Genomic DNA, 20,157 nt, shown 5'->3' on the forward strand with positions numbered 1-20,157 from the left:
ACCGTTTGACACTCAATTAACAGATGAGGTTCCATTCTCTATAGGCCATGTGTTTGTTTATTTCAAGATATTCTTTTTTTATATATATAGATCTGTATGCTAATTAAGAGAAATGTGTGTGTGCTTGTGTGTGTGTGAATATTATGGTGCTATCATAAATACTGTGTGGTGTTGTGATCTAGGGATACAGGTGTTTCCAGTCGACAGGGCTCCATGTGTGGTGTAACCCTCTTGTGGGAATGTATTGTTGCTTCCTATTGTGAACCAGACAGTTTGATAGGAAATCAAATTCTTGAATCAATGTCACAAGTTCATTAACGGATGCCCTTTTCTCGCCTGTACTTTTACTGTTGTTCTCTCCAGCCCTGGATAAGTGCTTACAACTCTGGTTAATTAAACATGTCTTCTGGTCACGTGTGTTTGTTCCTGCTCATGTGTGTGAACTGTAAGACTGTGTCCATGCAGATGAGGGGCAGTTTGTGTGTGTGTATGCATGGGTGCAATAATGTGCCTGATTGTGTGTTTTGTATATTTATGTATATATGCCCTCGCTGTTGTTTTTCCTTTGACCTTCCCCAAGCGTCTTCCCATTATGCCTCTACTGGCGTATAGACGGGCCATCGATTGAGCAATGGGGTACAAATTAAGATTTAAACGTTACGTCACCGAGCCTATTGAGTTTTACATTTAGGGCATTTGCAATATGCAAGACTTATTGATCCACTGAAGTGTGGCTCTTTATAGAAATCACCTCAGGCCACCACCACTTTTTTTGTTTCTCTTTTATACCCCCCTCCTTTTGGCAGGCCTCGGGTGCAGGTTTTAATGCTGTAGCACTACATTTCAAAGAGTTTGATAACTATATTGATGCTTCACCGATATTGGCTGGATTCTGACACCTTAAATGAATTGTAATTGCACAACTGTGTTAGTTGGAGTTTGTTCAAGCCTTTAATGTTTCTGTCGTCAGTTAGTCTTTTTGGCTATGCATCTAACATTGGAGTGGCTTTTTTGTTTTGCAGGAAAATGGTTCTTCCGAGGAACACGTGCTGTACGTGTGGGACCACTTTGTGTCCAAAGCCGCAGCCAAGAATGTCTTCATCGTGGCCCACAGCTATGGAGGGCTGTCTTTCGTTGAGCTGGTGAGTGTTTCAGTTTTCCGCTTATCCGTCCTACCTCCCACCGACACAAAGACACAGTGAGACACACAATAGGCTCATGTCAGCACGATCACTCACATAAGGAGAAATTATATATTCCAGCACTCACATAGTCTCAGATTCAAGTTTGCAACGCCACAGAACATGCTGCACTAACACCCGTATATGCAGACAAACATGTTAGTGTGCAAAAAACAACATGCAGAGCAGAACCAACACTGGGAACCTCAGGGAAACAGGCAGCAGAGTGATAGTGTGTGAAACATGGTGGAACAATTAAAAATAAATAGCATTTAGTTTCTTTGAAAAAGTACTGGTTCTGTAAACAATCTGGTTCATCCTTGTCCTAGGGCACTATCAACCTCCTCTGCACATCAAGAACAGGAGTAAAAGAGGGGAAAACAGAGGGCTGGATAAAGAAATGTAGGGATGGCAATACAACTACAGTGGTACTGTTAAACTAGATCTGTGGCAGAGCATGCAGATATCTCAGCCTTAAAGGAGGGAGAGAATAGGTTGAAAGATGGTGAGGGAGAGGTGGATTTGAAGGAATTAATGGTGCACATGGGAGGGCAGAAATAAAAGTTTGGCCAGCCTCTTGGCTTTATAACCGCACCCTTCAGCTAAATGGGCCTGTAGTGTGTCTTTTGCGGGTTATATGAAGACTTCTGAGGTTAATGCTTTATTTTCTAGTCTTTGGTTTACTGTGATGTCCTCATGGGATTCTGCATCACATATTGATCATCACTTTCTCTTCTGTTAGTGTTTTAATGACTAGAGTTATGTAATAGTTACGCTTCAATGTGCAGATAGCCTATACAATCATGGCGAGTTATTCTTACTGAAACAGAGAAGCATTTAGGAGTCATGGTTGATGGTGGGGAAGTTAATGTTGCCATCATACTAGGTTGCTACATGCTGCTTTTGTCTCCTAGAAATTACATTTATTTAAATTAGTACTATATAAGTGCAATTTCTAGGAGACATAGTTGTTGAGGTATTGTCGAGTCTAATGTGTGTAACAATAGAACATACAGAGCAGTTAATGTGCCCCTTAAAGGATACGTCCTCACTCTGGGTTTGAGCTCCTTTCTATACATTTTAAGAACAATGAAAAATGTTAAAAACTAATAATCATTTCATAGTATTTCGGATAACTTTAATTTACCTTGGGACTGCAAAGAAACTATCACATTTTATTTGTCACATATTTCCAATGATACTGTCATTAAAAAAAACCTTTTTGCATATAAGTAACATAAAGCATGAATGCACATTTTTCCCCGTAAACGCTAGCATACAGTAGCTTTCTGTAGCTTGATATAAAAAAGAAGAAGAAGAAAATCTAGTTGTAATTTTTGTAATTTCTAACCTAAAGTTTTTGTATTTTTGGCTTCTGAAATTGCAGCAACCACTTGTATGTAGCTAGTTTGGCTAAGTTCCCGGCCTATTGCTAACATGCTGCGCTAGCCATGTTAGCATTTAAAATACTGTTACTGCAAAGAACTGCACTGTATTAAGCTCTGCAAAGTAACACGCTGTGCAAGTTGTGTTTGCAAGCCTCTCTATGATCTGTGAGCATGGCTACATTGCCAGTCAGCTGGTTTCTTGATCTGAAGGATTTACTGCTATATTCACCACATCCCATATTATTTAGGACATATCTCTCCTCTTTTCCTAGGAGGAGGAGGAGGAGGAGGAGGAGGAGGGAGGAGACACAATGAGAATATGGTTAGTGGGGGATTAAAGGTGGGCACTTGTCCCACTGGTGTTTTCAGGAATATTTTATTTTCTTTCTTTTTCTTTCACCTACTCTTTTTTGTTTAGTATTTTGTAATTTTAATTTGGCTGCTAAATATTCATGCAGTGTTTTGTCCGTGACAGCCTCACAATCTCTTGGGCTTTCTCACTGTGTGACGAAGACTAGCTATTCTCTCTGTTGGTATCTTTCTGTCTCTCTGTGTTTAAGTCAGACTTTTTCTCTCTCTCTGTGTATAAAGGCCTCGACAAGGTTCTAACTGCTTCCTTTTATGTGATGTCCTTGTCACGTGAAAACCCTCTTAAAACACTCATATACAGTGTATGCATATATAAATACGTAGCATATAGCAGATGCACTATGGGGACAATAACATCAAAACAGAGACTTGAAAGATCCTTGTGTTCACTTTAAGTGACAGGGTGTTCGAAAACACCATAGTCAGGTTTCCCTCGAGGCCATCTCAGCTTCTGTTGTCTTTCAGTCCTCCTTCTTCACCTATTCAAACCCGAAAATAACACATATACACACTCATAGTTTTTATTAGCTTCCCTCATCCACCCACCTGTACCTATCAGCAACTCTGTCTTCAGTGAGCAGTTGATTGTTAACTTGTCCAATCAATCATCATTTTTTGCAGTATAGATTTTGTTTAGGAGCATTGTTTATATAAAGTATTCCACTCAAGGCTGTTTGGCTTTTTATCCAAATGCACTCTGACAAATACTCGGATAAATATACACATGGGACTTAAAGCAACCAGTATATATTTCTCACTTGTTATTGCTGTGTTTTGCACTCCCTCACACATAAACATGCACAAACTCACGCACATACAGACATACATACACATGCACACCGTCTACTTAATTGAGGAGAAAGTGGTCCAGCGGGACAGGATGGGAGGTGTGTGCGCATGAGCAGGCGAGTGGAGAGTGGAGCCTTGCGGGATGAACCATTTGACACATGAGAAGACCCAGAGAAAACAAGCTGTCTGTGGGTTAATTACTACTCCCCTTTGCAGTTAATAAATACATTTCTGATCAAGCACATCAAAAAGGCCCGCCATTAATTTCTCCTGCTCGCTCCCCTTGCTCCGGAGCATGTTAGCCCCTGTTTGGAGCACTCAAGTGTTTCATTGCAATTTGATTTCTTTTAAAACACTTCACAGTGTGTACTGACTAATTATAGATACATCAAAGAGTAGCTAACTGCCTTTGAATGAGAGCGCAAGAGAGAAAGAGAAGCTTTCGCTGCAGGGGGAAGGCTGCTCGCTTTTTCTCTGCTTCGCCCCCACCTTTTTTGCCCTTTTACCCTCTCTATCATTCTTTAGCTATCACGAAATCCATCCATCCATCTCAGTTCACTGTTGCAGTTTTCGCCATCTCTCTATCTCTCCCTTGGAGTCTCTAGTCTCCTCTGACATCTGCTTTCATGCTTGGTCAGCCCGCTCCTTCTTGGTCCTTCTTCTGTGTCTCTCTCAGCTGTGTAGTTTTAATGGAAGATGGGTCCTGGTCTCCCAATCATAACACTTTGTTTTGAACCCGGTATTCCTACAAGTCCAAGATATTTTAGCCTTCCTGCGTACTCTCTTTCTCTCTGCATTTCTCTATGACACCTACATACTGGCCATGCTCCTGGCCATTTTCCAGGTCCACATCATCCTCTCCTCACCTGATCACAAAGTCTCCCCCCAGAACGGACCAGATAGAGAGGAAGGGACCGAAGGGATAGGATCATACAGAACGAGGTCCTTGCCTCTATCTCTCCCTCTGCTCAGCCTGTCTTTTCATCTTTCTTCATTGCCACAAGTTGGGGGTGGAAGTGGAAGTGGTGGTTGTGGTGGTGGTGGTGGTGGTGGTGGTGGTGGTTGTGTTGAGGAAGGGTTGTCTAACCTGCACTAACCTTCCCGCTCACAGAATGAAAAAGGAGCACTCTTATTGGATAGGACAGGGCAGCATTATATAAGGTCTTACGTAAGAATGCATCTGTCTCCCAGTACACAAATGTGTGGGTGCCAACCAGACAACCAGCCAACCGCCACAACAGCCCCTCAAAAACATGATTACAGATTTAAGTGTCCTCTATGAACACGCCACATACATACAGTACATGCTTGCCGCATATCTTTTTGTGCACTTTGTGTATAGTGCCATCTGTTTCAATCTATAATGAATATAGCTAGTTCTCTCTCTATCATGTGTGGTTTTGTGTGTGTGTGTGTGTGTGTGTGCGTGTGTGTGCGCGCGCGTGCGTGCGTGTGTGTGCACGTTATGGCTAGGTGTCAGATGTGGGAAGAGATGCTTGAGGTGAGACAGACAGATATGGAGGATTTCTTCACTCCTTGTGGACTTCATCACTATGCCGGTGTGTGGAGGATGAGAAAGATGAAACACTGCTGGGTGAATCAGTGTGAGTCAGAGAAGTTAGTTTTACATAGCTTGGAGTTTAGAAAGTGATTGAATTTCTCCACTGTGATACAGCGTCCTTAGACTAAATTAGAATTTTTAATGTAGTACAGTATGGGAAGATGCAAGATGCAAGCTTATTTCTGTCAAACAATGCTGTGCATTGTTCGTGCATAATCAGATTCACAAGCTAAAGTACAAGTAAGTTAAAGTAAGTTGTGCTTATATTTCTGCCTGTTTAAGATTTCTTATCCATTTACCACAGAAAGATCTCCAAACAAGCCCATTGCATCTCTTTTGCAATACAACAGTTTTTTTTTGCATTCTCAGTTTCCACGTTTCTCACTCCTTATTCATTGTTGCTGTACATACCAAACCATTTCACTGTGATATTTGCCATACTTAAATCCACTTTCCTCTATGTAGTCCTTTGTGTCCTCATTTCCTTCGCCCTCCTGATTCTCCCTCTCCCAGTCGTGGAGACCCTCAGGGCAGCGACAGTGCCAATTATGCCCTCTGTGCAGGACTCTGGGTCTGGCAGTGGTCTGTACAGCTTCATGACTGGCATGGTAACAGCTCACTGAACACATGACGCAGTGCAAACTCTCCTGTTTCTAGTCCTCACCCTTTTTACAGCATGCCCCTGGAAAATCACAAACATTTATATGGACATCAAGTCATAGAGTAGAATACAATTTAGAGAAGTGTTTAGTTGTTATTGTACTTAATCCTAATTTATCATTTAATAGAGCTCAGACATAGAAATTCATAGCTTCACTCATGCTCTTCAACGGCATCCAGTTTTTTTTTTTTTAATTCACTTATTTAATGTTGTGTAATGTTTATTATGCACTCCATTACTTAGTGGTTTTACATGAAATATATATATTGAGGGAAGTATGCTTATTTTTTTGTCTCACTGTAATTTTTAAATTTTGCTGCTCGTGTATATAAAATGTGTAGAAATAAAAAATGAGACATTATGGTGTAAGATGCAGTTAGAGTGGCGTATGCACTAGAGCCATGGATGGATTACTGAATGGACCTACTGGGCATAGGCCCAGGGGCCCAAAGGCCCAAAGGGTCAGGGGGCCCCTGGACTAGAGCCTCTATTTCAAGTGACTGTAACATTTTTTGTTGGAAAGTCACAGAGCTCAGTTAAAAGTAGGGATGTTCTGGTCATGCTTTCTTGCAACTGATCCTGATCAGTCTTTCAATATTGCCAGCCAAATCTACTCCAATATTTGTTTTTTTCCCCTTCATATTACAGCTTCACAGCATGCTGAGGCCTCAATAACATTCATTCAAATAAAGTAACGTTAGCAGAGCAATTTGAAATAAAATAGCAGCTCTGCTTCAAGAATATATAAACTGCATCTCAAGCTTCCTCTGATGGTTTCCTATAATATTCTGTATAGTGTGCTCTGTGCAGTCGTATTTAGTATAATATCTGTACAGATGACAGTCAGTGTGGATCTGCTGTGGAAGGAAACTTAAGACAGGGGTCAGACAGCATCTATTTATCTCCAGTGTGACCTTAATACTGAAGTTCAGGTGTAGTTTATGAACAGCACCTGACAGTCCAGCTTCACCTGTAGAATTTTGATTGTAGTTGTTTTGCATCTCTTTCAGTTGACATGCCCTGCTGTTATGTAGCAGGGTTGGAAGACCTTTTACATGTCTCTGTCCAGGGGCTCATTGTGTCACTATCCATCCATGACTGGAACTATGGTATTTAATGACTAATGACAGTTGGGGGAAGTGACTACATGCACATGCAGCCTCTCATACTGTAAGTTTTTAAGCTCTTAACAAAGCCTAGCTGACTTTTGGATAGACCGGTGACTAGCTTCCTAATAAACACGACACAAAATGTAAATAAGACAAATTTGAAGTTGTTGGAAGTAGCATTTTTTTCTCTTTTGTCGGAAATTAGCCATCTCAACACTGCTTCCTATGTTTGTGCTTACCTAGACTAAACACATCCTGGACCGATCTCTCTACTGAATGCACAGACATGAAATTGATATCGATCCTCTTACAGTATCTAAATCCCAGTCTAAGCACAAACAAGTTTATTTCCCAAAATGTTGGAGTATTCCTTTCAACTGTGTCAAACTAAGTTCCACATTTATGTCCATCTCAAATACTCTTCAAGGACCACTGCAACCTTCACCTGAGTTCATCATCACACAAGAAAAAAGTCACTTTAATTTGTTGACAAAATCATCCCGGCTATGAAAACGTCCGTACGCGGGCTCTGAAAATCCCCTCGTCTAATGTTATATGCACGTCTCGCCTGCCTTCGAAACTCTGCGTACTATCCTGTCTATTGCTTCTGGAGGGGATGAAGAGAAGGTTTGTTTTTATCTCAAGGTTCTCCATAGCTGGCGGGCTTGCAAGCGGTGCGGTAGTAGTGCAGTTTCCTGTGTGTATGTCTGTCTGCATGTGCTGATGTGCACTTGTGTGTATGTCTGTCTATGTCTGCAAGTGGGTGCACACGTATTGTAGGGCTTTCTGTTTGCCTGAGTGTATGTGTGTGTGCATGTATACATGTGCAGATGACTGAGTGTGTCAGCCCTAGCCTGAAGAAGCCTGTATCGTCCTAAACAGAACAACTTGGTGGAGAGCAGCTATCAGAGTCACGTTAGGGGAGGAGAGGAGGAGAGGGTGAGAGGCGATGATAAATGGCTGGGGCACACTAGCAGAAATTAGTGGAGCCGTATGCAAAGCTGTGGTGTTTTGTTTGATGTGAAACAAAAGGACCACCATGACAAAAGTGCCTGCCAGCTTGCACAGCAGGACAGAAGCCCTCAGGACATACACCATCACCACTGTGGGTTTGCGCATGTGCACGTGTGTTGGTACGCTCTTGCGTGTGCGTGTATGTGGTGATGCATGCATATCATGCATGGTACTGTTTTCCAGTCCTGTCTATATTATGTATATTATCCCTCTCTGTGTTTTTGTGCTCCACTCGTAATGACAGACAATGCCTAGCCCTTTGTACACCATGAAAAGACATGGTTTCTTCCTCACTACAGCTACAGCATATTTGCTCCATTAAGTGGCTGAAATATAGACGTCTAATTTCTTTGTGAATGAATAGGCATCTTAGAGAGTGGCTCTTCTCTTAACATAAGGATGTAAATTGAACTGTTTAAATGTCACGGCTAGCAAGCTGATTTGATTTGAATTGATTTGCTTGTTTCTGGAAAAAAGACCTCCCTTGCCAAACCTTAGCTGCGCTGGCTGCCACAGATAGACCAAGGTCTTTCTTTCCACCTCAACAACACATTGTAGGGCTTCTGAATTCTTCTATCTGCTGTGATTATGTACAAATGGCCTTCATTTGCCATCCATTTCAAAGCTGTAGTGCTGCATTGTGACTAGAGGCAGATGACGCAGACCAAATTACAGCGGGTTTGCTGCCTGAAAAGGATACTCGCACAATAGGCTTTGTGAAGTATTCCCTTCAATACGACGCCATTATTCTCACCTTTGTTGGTGTTTCTCTCTATGTTTCAGGAGCATCTTTGGTTTCTAGATTACATTTGTGGTGTTGGGGAGGAGTGGGGGGGGTTGAAAATACTTTACTCACCTCTTGTCTCTCTTGTGTTATTCCTACAATATCAAGGGAAATTGATTTTGTGTGAGGGGTTCTAATTTTTTGTTTGCTGGATTTTTTAATTGCCTTTCTTTTTAATTTGGTCTTGTTTTATTGCCATATACTTGCAGGACAATCAAGACATACCTGCTTCTTAACATTAAACATACAGTTTATTCCTCTTTTCAGTCATGTTGCTTTCAAATGTCTCAATGAACTGGAGGGAAGCAATCTGAGAAGCCGTACAAAATTGCTGTAGTCTTGAATCTGTCATGCTGTGTTAGAATACAGAGCGGATCCTATTTGTCCACTCAGTAATCAGTTCCCTGCTTCATCATGTTTCTATGTGCAGCTAGCATCTTCCTGTCCTCGTATTGTTCAATACGTCACGCTGTTTGAGTCACTGAGCAACTAACTGGCTAGCTTATTAGTTATCAGTGGTGTTGTTGTCTATGAACAAAAAGATTCCAAGGAGATACAGACTTTTAATAGCATGTCTTTTTTGTGCACATTCAACACATCCTCATAAAAAAAATACAGTATAGGTCTAAAATTCAGGCTGGAAAAAATGACCGATACATTTATATCATCTAGCTACTGTAGTAATGCACTGTGGCTTTCCAAAACCGTTACAAATCACTGTTAAAAAACAATGTTTTGTGGTGTGACAACGTTGTGGTTAAGGTCTGGTTAGGTTTAGGCACCATGACTACTTGGTTAGGGTTAGAGACAAATCATGGTTTGGGTTAAAATGATCACTTGAAACGTGGTTTATACTTCCTTCCTTCCTTTAAAAACTTCCTAGTTTTTAAAAAAAATATCCGGACTCCCAGTTGGAAACATAACTATCTATCTAGCCATCCACTCAACCTGCTTCTTCCTAACAAGGCAAAAATCATCTTATCAAGTCACCTTATATTGACGTCATCTGAACTGTCACTTCCCTGAGTCATAATTACTATGGCTGCTAGATGGCGTAAACGTATCTATAGGTCGTTTTTGCCAGCCTGAATTTTAGACATATACTGTTGGTTTTCTTGTGAGGAACGGGCTTGCACACTCGCTTTATGTTCATGCATTTATTGAAGGTTCCCCATATTTTCCCACAGTTTTGCTAGCATATAAACACTACAACTACAAACTACAACTACCACTTCACATTATTGTGATCAGTTGACTTTATTTTCTCCTTTTTAGTAACTTTCCATATGCTATATTCTATTTGTGTTTAGTGTTTTAACAGCTGCCTCCCATAAATTTATTTCAGGAGTACTGCAAGTATAACTAGATAAAAAAGACTACGTGTTTCAGTACATTTTATGTTTGTTTTTTATTTCTTGTTTCTCTAACTTTTGTTATTCTTTTGAATGGTCAAGGGTTATAAAGGTCATCTGAGACATAGCCAACAACCAAGGGCAATTCAATGCATCACCTTTATTTTCACACAATATAAAAACCTGGGGATATACAGTATGTATCTTGTTTTGATCAAACTCTCCCACAGTGTACTCAACAGCCAGAGACAGACATGGAGCTGTTACTCTCACCTCAAGCTCTGACGCAGGAGCAGTCAATACACTTCACGATCACTTCCTCACATTGTGGTTTCCATCATCAGTTCAAAAGTCCCTCTGTCTCTCTGTTTATGTTTTTTACTTATTTGCCAGTATCTTTATCTTTTTCATTCTGTTTTGTCTGTCTCTATGGTAACCAATAGTTAAAGTTCACAGCTATCTGTCTTTTTTCAGGACCAGTTCAGTAAGTTGTTGTTGATCCTTTTCTGCTTACTGTGAGAAAAGTTGTTATGCAATAGCATGATCATCAGTCTCGCCGTCACCACCTTTACTTGTACATAATCAAGTCGTACACTACTTCTAATTGATCTGTAATACCTTTTGCTGACACCAATATTACACTTTAATATATAAGGACATTAGTTAATGTTATGTTGTTCATTTTCAGTAGGTTGCCCTATCCAGTTTTTTCGGTTTGACCATCCATGGTTTTAAATGGTCGAGCACGCTTTCACCAGGTCGTCACGGTTACCCACTCTCCTCCTTCGTTCCTCAAAACACACACAGATGTTGCCATGGTGACGTAATTGAAAATCATTACATCTCAAACAAGTATTGTTGAGGTGACTATTCATAAGTCTCCTCTCACCTTTTTGTCTTCCTATTTTTTTTTCCTCCCTAGTGAAAAGGAAGTGAAAAATCCATCTGTCCTCAGTGCATCATTGTGCAAAGGCTCAAAGGATCTCTCTTGTCCTGCCCCACCCACCCCATACCCCACCTCTTCAACACGGGGATCTTTTTTTTGCCACTTTGTGATATAAGAAGCAGAGCTAGTTGAAGTTCATTTGAGTTCAGTAAAATCTAGAGGGATTCATCATTACATATTTACTGGCTGAGGCTGATCTTGCTGTAAGGTTCTACCCTCGTCCCATTGATCTAGTGCGCATGTTCACTCCTGAGGTTATGCGACGTGCCTCCATTTGCATAAGGCCCTGGGCAAGGTTCTTTCCACCATTGATTGGCCTGTCCATGAGCGCCCCGTGCCTTCTCACATTGATCACTTTGTTTTTTCCCGGAGACAGTGCTACTCAGAGTTCAGCTGCAGCTCTGGTATATCAGACCTGCCGGAGGAAGAGAGAGAGAGAGACAGAGAGAGAGAGCAAGGAGGAGAAATAGAAAGAAAAAAAAGAGAGCATGAGAAAGGGGGAAGTATGTAGGAGTCAAAGGATAGATGGAAAACTTAAAAGCCAATATCTTTACAATTTTCCATACTTTTACTTGAAATTTTGACACTTAAGCTGAGAAAGGTAAAAAAAAATAGTTTTGCGCTGCCACCCTGTATCTTTGCTCCTTTGAACTTGTATCTCCATGAGCTAGCTGCCTGAGAGGGCAAATGCAATACAATGATATAATGATATAAAGCTGATATAAAGGACTAAACATGCAAATATGCGCATAGTCAGATGTACAACGAAACACATACAACACTCAGACAGACAGAGATTAGTATCTCTACTCATACCTGAATTCCTGCCATAATCAAACAGCCCTCTTCCCTTCGTCTTCCTCCTCACCCTCTGCTTCAACTCTGGTCTGCTTGTATCAGTGTTCTACAAAGAAAGCTCTCCTCCCTGCGCTGTCTCTCGCTTTTGTTTTTTTTCCTTCTCTTGGCCGTTTCCATTCTTGTACCAGCACTGTCTGCCTTATAGCCGCTCAGACAGGCTTCCTTCTCTCTACTCTCTCCTTATCTCTGTTTTAAAGTCAATGTTACTGAACGTTTTCTGTTTTGTTTTTGAGTTTATGACAGACAGACCCTAATCATATACTATATATCTGGTATAGTATTCTTGTGTATGATGTGCACAATATTTGCGATTGAATTAGTTTTTACATATTCTTGCATTTGTGCGGTTTTATGAAGGTAGAGGAGATAAAGCACTCAAAATAGGACATGTCTGATGTACTTAAAATTTTTTAAGTAATGAGACTTTTTACGAAAATAACTCAAACCAGATGTCTATATACTAATCATGTCCTTGATTGCATTACTTATTACATCAATGGCTAATGTGTTTACATTTCAGTTCATGCATTTGTACCATTGTGTGTTTATCCAGCATGGCGTCAGTGGCGGTGCAAGGCTCAGACTCCCATAATGCACCTCTTCTCTTTGTTCTGCTGTGTGAGAAGCAGTGCGCCGCTTTGTCTGCTTCTCTCGTTCCTCTCGGCTCGTTGCCTCAGAGGCAAGGTCTCGCTCTCTTCCCTCTCCTCCTCTTCAGACCTCTCTCACTCTTTCTTTCACTTTTTAATACCCATCGGGCACTGCTGTCCATTTCTCTCACTCCTCTCCTCGGCGTTCATTGTCTTTTACCTTCGGTCTTAATTCACAGCAAAACTGTCCTTCACTCGTTCATTCTTCCTCTGCCCTTTGCCACTGTTTTTAAAAATGTCAAACACTCCTTGTTAGCGATTTTTGATTTATGTGTGTATGTGACTCTCTCCCTCCTCTAAGCTTCTTTGGTCACCCTCCTACTGTCAACTCTCTCTTACCACTTACCTGTAAACTCACCTCTTCTTGTTTTTTTTTTCTTTTCCTTTTATCTTGTGCCTCAGTGTATATGTTCTTTCACCTGTTTTTTGCTCTTCCCCTTTGCTTCACGTTCTTTCTCCCTTCCCTCTCTTAACCTCAGCTTCACAACGGCCTTGCTACTTCATGCTATGCCGTCTCTCCTATCCTTTACTTGAGACTGACCTCACTTCTGTCCTTCTCCTTTACACATTTTTATATTTTGTCCTTTTCAACAGATGTCTGTGTCCAAGACCATCCATTTTTCCCACTCCTTCCACTGTCTCACACTCTCAGTATTAAGAACTCATCTCTGAATTGCTGTTTATTTATTTTGTGTAGAACCGCTAGATGAAAATTGTAATCTGAAGTTTATCATTCAATATCATCTAAGATACTGAATGAACTGTGTATAAAGGCTCGTGTTTTTCTTACCTGAAAATGCGAGTAGCTCACCATCATTTAAGAAGTATTTTTGTTTCCTTTTTTTTTTGAGTAGATGTCACATTTTTCTTTTTCCTTTATGTCCTTTTTTGCCTTTTATTCTTGCCAATCACTCACACTCACTCTTCCCACTGTGGTATTTCCATGCATTCACCTGCTGTGTCTGAGTGTGTCAGCTGGTTACGACCTAGGTCACCTTCACCAGAGAGGGAATACGAGCGGTTGACGTGAGGTTTGAATGTGGTGGAGATGACATGTTGACAGCTCAAATGAATCACTTGTTCCATGTCATTTTTTCCTCCCCCCTTGTTAATTCTTCTATAAGAATGCATACAATATACGAGAGGAATCTTGAGGACATATGGAGTTGCAAATTGTCACGCGGGCATCACACAAATTCAACACATTCAATCCAGTTTGCTTTTCTGTCTTTTTCTTCTTTCTCTGCCCTCAAGATTTTGAATGGTCTCATTCTGTGCTGAATGTAGGAGGAAGAATAAGTCTTAGGAATTGAAAAGAGAGAAAGTGTCATTTCTGAAAAGCTTTGAGGAACAGCTAGGCGGATCCTGGTGCAAATGTCAGTGAACTCAGTGACTCTTAAGGTTGAAGTTTAAACCCTCTCTCCCTCCTCTGCGCCTGTTTCTCTCATCGTCTCTCTCCTTTTTGCTTTTTTCCTCCAAACTCAGCTTCTTCATCCACGCCTGCCTCCTTCACTCTCTGCTCTCCATGGCACAGGAGGCAGCTGTGGCTCAGGAGGTGTAGAGCAGGTCGTCCACCAATCAGAAGGTCGGTGGTTCGAACCCCCGGCTCCTGGGGATGGAAACCTGTCGAATGCATGCATGACGAAGTGTCCTCGGGCAAGATCCTGAACCCCAAATTGCTTGTGATGGCTGCACCTTCAGTGTGTGTGTGAATGAGTGAATGAGCATTAGAAACATTGTAAAGTCCTGAGCGCTATATTGCTCCCAATGAGCGGGTTGGCATCTTGCATGGCAGCCTCTGCCATCAGTGTATGAATGTGTGTGTGAATGGATGAATGTTGGCATGTGTTGTAAAACGCTTTGAGTGGTCGGTAAACTAGAAAAGTGCTATATAAATGCAGTCCATTTACCATTTGCAGTCCATTCTGTTTTTCACTGCTTTTAAAGTTCATTGAATGTGATGTTGGCATTCTATGATGTTTTTGCCTTACCTACTCGAAACCCCAGGGTCAAGGCGTTCTTTTATTTCTTTTTTTTCTTGCACGTTTCCTCTAGTGTTTAAACAGAAAAGATGCCGATGGAGTTGATGACAAAGGAAAAACAGGCAATCTCACAATTTCTCAGTTACTTCCTATTTTCTGCATTTTGAGCTTGAAATACCCTATATTGGCTCTTCAGCTGATCTATACCCACTTCTATAGCCTCCAATAATTATGGAAAGCCTAGTTTGAATCCTTTATGGCAATTTTTTCCAGGGGTGTGTTTTAGTTATGTACCTGCAGTAAAGCATATTTAATTTTTTAAGCCTGGAAAGCTGACAGTGAAAAGAGATGAACTGTTTTATGTGCCATTTTAAGGCTTTATGTGCTGTGAAATACGATGGGGGTTATGAAAGAGCAAAAGGATGGTAGAGAGAGGAAGGGAGAAGGAGAGTGAGTGAGAGACTCCTGGTGTGGAGCAGCCTTTGATGTCTTAGCTGGCTTGGAGCTGAATGCGGAACTCACTGAAGGGTAGGCCTTGTTTCATGGTGGGAATATGAAGCTGGATGTGCTGTCCGACTGAAAAAAGAAAAAAAAAAAAACACACATATTTGCACAGGTTTTTTTTTTTAATGTATTCATGTTTATGTACAAATGTTTTTATCTTCAAGCATGAGTGTGCGTTTTGCTCCAAAAGGCTTGTTTGTTGTCCCAGTAAGCTACGTTTTCATTTCTCCCCCGTCATGTCACTCATTAGTTTGTGGTTCATGTCCAGTTCCGTTACCAGGCCACGTTGGGTGGCTTAGTAATTCACAGTCTGTGTGTGTGTGTGTGTGTGTGTGTCTCTGTCTCATATATATTCCGCTTTCCTATTAGATGGCTTCACACTCGACGATTTCTCTGGACTCCTCTGACATCGGCTTTCATGCATGGCCTGCCTGCTTCTCTTCTTCTCCTACGCTCTCTCTCACTTTCTCGCTCTCTCGGCCTCGAACATTAAAAACATCTTGGTCGTGTCAGACATCTTTTAACCCCCCCTCCCCCCAACACCAGCCAGCTCACATGTCCACTACACCCCCATCCCCCATTCTCGCTCCTTAACTTTACTTTCATCCATTCCTCATCCCTTGTTCCCTCCATCCTTCTCCTTCCTTCCCCTGGTCTTGCCCCTTCCACCCTCCCCCACCGCCATGTCTTCCACGTGTGATGCCACTTCTCCCATGAATCCAGCCTCTTCACCTCTTGCTACTCCCCCCCTCCTCTTTCTCTCTCTTCCTCCTTGCTCGCTTCCTGTATCTGTTTTTGTGGCTTTGCTTGGGGTTATGGTTAGTTGATTTGGTCTGATTTCTCTTTGATGAAAACACTAGGGGGCACTGCCTGTCCTTCGTTACCCCTCTCTTTTCCTTAGCAGGCTTCGATGTATGTGTATTTGTGTATGCGTGTGTCTTGTCTGTGTCTGTGTGCCTGTGCGTGAGCTCCTGTTTGTGTTTGTATTTTTGTTAAAAAGCAGTCCCTTGTCTGTAATGGATGACACAGATCTGCATTCAGACAGGCAGGAAGGCAGGCAGGCAGGCAGGCAGCAGGTCTCTGGTGGTCACCGGGGCTAGTGTTCTGCAGTCGTCCGCACCCTTCTGTCCCCACTTCCACCCCCCCGTTTCTGTTTGGTGAACACAGGGGTGCGGGTTAATGAAAAGGGCTTGGACCACTGAGAGGAGCGACAGTCATCTCCCAGACACCTCTGCTCACCTCCAGCCCTCTGAGACCCTCTCGCCATGACAGGCCCCCCTTCCCCACGTCTCTCTCCCCACGTTAGCCCTCCATCCCCCTGGGTCACACCACATCGTCTGGCTGCCCGGTGGCCGCCAAACACAGCTCACCCAGTGTGGCATTAGACAAAGGTAGACAAACTAAAAGAGAGAGTGGCACATATTAACAGTTGTGAAGAAAAATGCACAAGAGCGACTGCCCTGTTTATCCAAAAGGCTAGGATTTAGACAAGACCTCGGACACATTCGGGTTCAAGGAAGAATTGGCTCTAGACACCGGAGTGGGAGAGAAGACAGGGAGGGCTCAGACCTTTGTTTCTACTCTGCTGGTCGGGTGCTTGTTGTGGCGCTCCACTTTATGTGGACAGCAGTACTCAAGTTGTTTTCTCTGCTTAATTTATACACACAATACATAGTATACAATTAGTGATTATGCTTACTTCTCTGGTGTATCTTTAAGCCTACTGATGATTGTAATTGTTTTTGAAGGAAAATTCGAATTATTGATTTGTTGTGGGATTTTTTTTTTTTTTTTTTTTTTGTGGTAAGCAGACAGCTGATGAGGGGTGTTTGATAGTGCTAATTGGCAGCTCCCGTCCATGCAGCGTGTGGTTGGTGGTGGGTTGGGGCTGGGCGAAGTGAAGCGCTGCTATTGTTTAGAGGTGTCAAACCCAACACAGAACAAAGAGGACGGGAGAAATGTGCTGCGCTCGCCTATCAGTGTGCTGAAAGTGGCTAAAGTACACACATACACACACACACGCACACGTATAAATATATATTATATATATATATATATATGTATGAATGCACATGTGTTTGTGCATCTACTTGCATACACACACACACAACAGCATATTACCTGGAGTCATATACACCAGCGTTCACTCACACTGACATGCGTGCACACACAGAAACACCTACCAACGCACACATGCACACTCTTAGACAAACTGCCTGAAAATGACAAGATAATCACCACATTCAAACTTACCTTCAGCTCTGGGTAAATGCCTTTCTCTGAGATAAACTAATAAATATACTGTTTTCCTTTCAAATGTTCTCCACTGAAGGCCCTAATTACCATACGCTGACAAAGACCTGACAGAGGTGTAATAGTTAAAAAGGTAATTTGACTACAAGTAGGAGTTTGGGTGGGGAAAAGGGTCAGTATGCTTTCCCCCCACCTCCCCATCCGCCTCTCTCTTTAATGGTTTATTCACGCTTTTCGAGGACTTTTTGCATGATTGACTGACAAGGTCTTTTTCCGAAATAGCATCTTCAGTAATGAGAAATAATTGACTCCCTAATCAAAAAAGGGGTTCATGGAATCCACAAACCCAACTATAATCTTCTGTGGCATTTCCAGCAGAATTGACAGTCCTCATAGCTTCAGGCTCTATACCACTTTGATTTAATTGCTTTTTTTATAAGATTAATAATATACTTTATACTGAATTGTGTATGTGTGCGTATGCTCTGAGTGTGTGTGTATGTACATGTGTGTGTGTGTGTTCGTCACCCTTCTCTCAGGCTTTGCTTTTAATCAACAATATCACTTGAAAAGCACTTCAACTAGTGTACTGCTCTTTGTAAATTTTACATTTAATTTATTAAGGGAATCGCTGTTGTGATTTCATTTTGTGCACAAGTATATTGCTGTGGTAGTAAGGTATATTATTTTAATAAGATATATATAAAAACTTTACTAAAGAATTACTTAAAGGTAAATTATTCAAACTACATGCAGGTTTTCTTTTGTTTTATCGAAAATATACTTTCAGTGTCTGCTTTAAACAATTTAATACTAGTTATTTTTATTATTAATAATAAATTTGTTTTATCTTTTCTTAATATCAGACTGCAGTAATTCAATACTTTAGATATTATTTCCTTACTTTTTGTGCATGTTTTGTTTTTTCCATTTATTGGAATAAAACCTGAAGTTGAGGCTCTTCATTTCTGTTGTTTTAAACCTGGAAGGGAAAATGTTTTTTTCCATTAAATCTGGTCCAACCGAACATTGTGATACAATTCAGATACTTGAAATAGTTATTTTTTCTTTACTCTGTCTGTTTAATTGGTAAATTGAATTGCTTTGTATTTTTTCTATCATACTTTAGTATTATTTTTTTTAATCTTTTAATCTCATGTCTTGATTACTTTGGGCATAAAAATAATAATTTAAGTGAGTGTGCCTTGAGAGCCGCAAAGTTTTTGCATGATGGGGCAAATTAACTTGTAGCTTCCCCCAGCCTGCCCAATTTGTAGTATGGCCTCAACCCTTTCTCCCTCTCTTTCTTTTCTGAATCATTTTTCCTCTCGTTAAAAAGCTGTTTTAAATCATGGCTAGTGGCAATGAGAAGTTAATTTCAGATTGTTATATATTTCCATTAATTTCAGTTGGCCTTCTGTAGTTTTCCCTCCCTCACTCTCTCCTTCCTTTGAGTACAAGGGGATCACAGAGCCTGTTTTTTCTTCTTTTCCTTTTTTTCTCCTTTCTCTTTTCTTGGGCTCTCTCTTTCTCCCTTGCCCCACGGCACAGGAGACGAGCAAATATGAAGGAGTAGAGGATGATAACTGAAGGGAGGAACACTCTCTTTGTCACTTTCATTAGCACTGTCTTTTACCTCTCCTCCCCTTTTCCCTTTTCCCCAACTTTCTTTTTCTTTTTTTTCTTTTTTTTTTTCATTTGTCCATGATTGGCTTCTCACTCAGCGATGGGTCGAGTGGCCCTGGAAGTTTAAACAAAACACCTCCCCTGAGAATCCAACTCCTGCAGCCCTGTAGAGGGACACACACACACACACACACGCACACACACACTCACACACTCTCACACTCACACACACCTGATTTGCCAGTAATGTGCAGAGAAGCAGGCGCCAACAGATTTGTTGTTTTTGTTTCATTTTTCTTCTCTTCCTCCTCCCTCATTCACAGCTAAGGTGAAAAACAGTCTGAGATATTTGGTAGATTTTGCTATTAGCAGGCTCCACCTTTTTAAAACACTTACTGTAACTGGACTTTATGTGTTGATTTGTGCATTATGAAAGTGAATTTGTATAAAACTTAGGAAAAAAAACAGCGATGCATGAAAATAATAAATGGACATTTCTTGATATTAACAAGAAGAAAGAAAAAAGTCATACAATTGTTAAAATTTAGCTCTATCTAAACCAATTCAAAATAAATTTAGAAGAACTAAGTGAAAATTCTTCATCATAGGTTGTTGAAATTTTCTCACTGCACCCCAATTTAGAAATTTTGGCTTGGATGCCAACTGTGGGCTCAGTTAGTATAAGGAATCAGTGTTTATCAGCCCCTAAGGCTGTGTGTGTTTGTGTGTGTGTGTGTGTGTGTGTCTCAGAAATGGACAGCAGTACCCGATGGATATTTAACACATTAGCTTTGGCGGAGCTGAGAGTGGTGTGAAAACACACTGATTTCCTAAGTGGCAATCATATCAGCCTCGCCGTCAGAGAGGCAGCAGAGAGCAAACATCTGTGTGTGTGCGCTTGTGTGTTTTTGTGTGTGTGTGTGTGTTTATGGTCGAAAACATGCATCCAAACTGCTTATGAACATCATTTAAAAAACTAACTCCAGTATTGCTACAGATTTGCATGGTAAACTTGTCTGTTTATTGATATGTTTTAATTCACCAGGATTAAGTGTATTTATGAAGGTTTTTAAAAAAAAACAAAAAAACAATATGCCTCAAATTCTTTACCATTCATTTAATAGAATGTTTTC

At 41.1% G+C, this 20,157-nt stretch overlaps 1 protein-coding gene across 3 annotated transcripts in view; it reads left to right on the top strand.

The window, feature by feature from the left end:
- arb2a (ARB2 cotranscriptional regulator A) overlaps positions 1-20,157 on the top strand; it is a 151,770-nt gene that overhangs the window by 69,000 nt on the left and 62,613 nt on the right. For all 3 annotated transcript variants that reach the window (XR_010931106.1, XM_067607575.1, XM_067607561.1), the window contains one exon: positions 1,023-1,142. Coding sequence is in view for 2 of the 3 variants with exons in the window: in XM_067607575.1 (XP_067463676.1) it covers positions 1,023-1,142 (120 nt within the window). In the remaining variant the exon portion in view is untranslated. The remainder of the gene's footprint in view (positions 1-1,022; positions 1,143-20,157) is intronic.

Source organism: Thunnus thynnus, chromosome 2 (assembly GCF_963924715.1).
Source record: "Thunnus thynnus chromosome 2, fThuThy2.1, whole genome shotgun sequence".
NCBI classification, from domain to species: domain Eukaryota; kingdom Metazoa; phylum Chordata; class Actinopteri; order Scombriformes; family Scombridae; genus Thunnus; species Thunnus thynnus.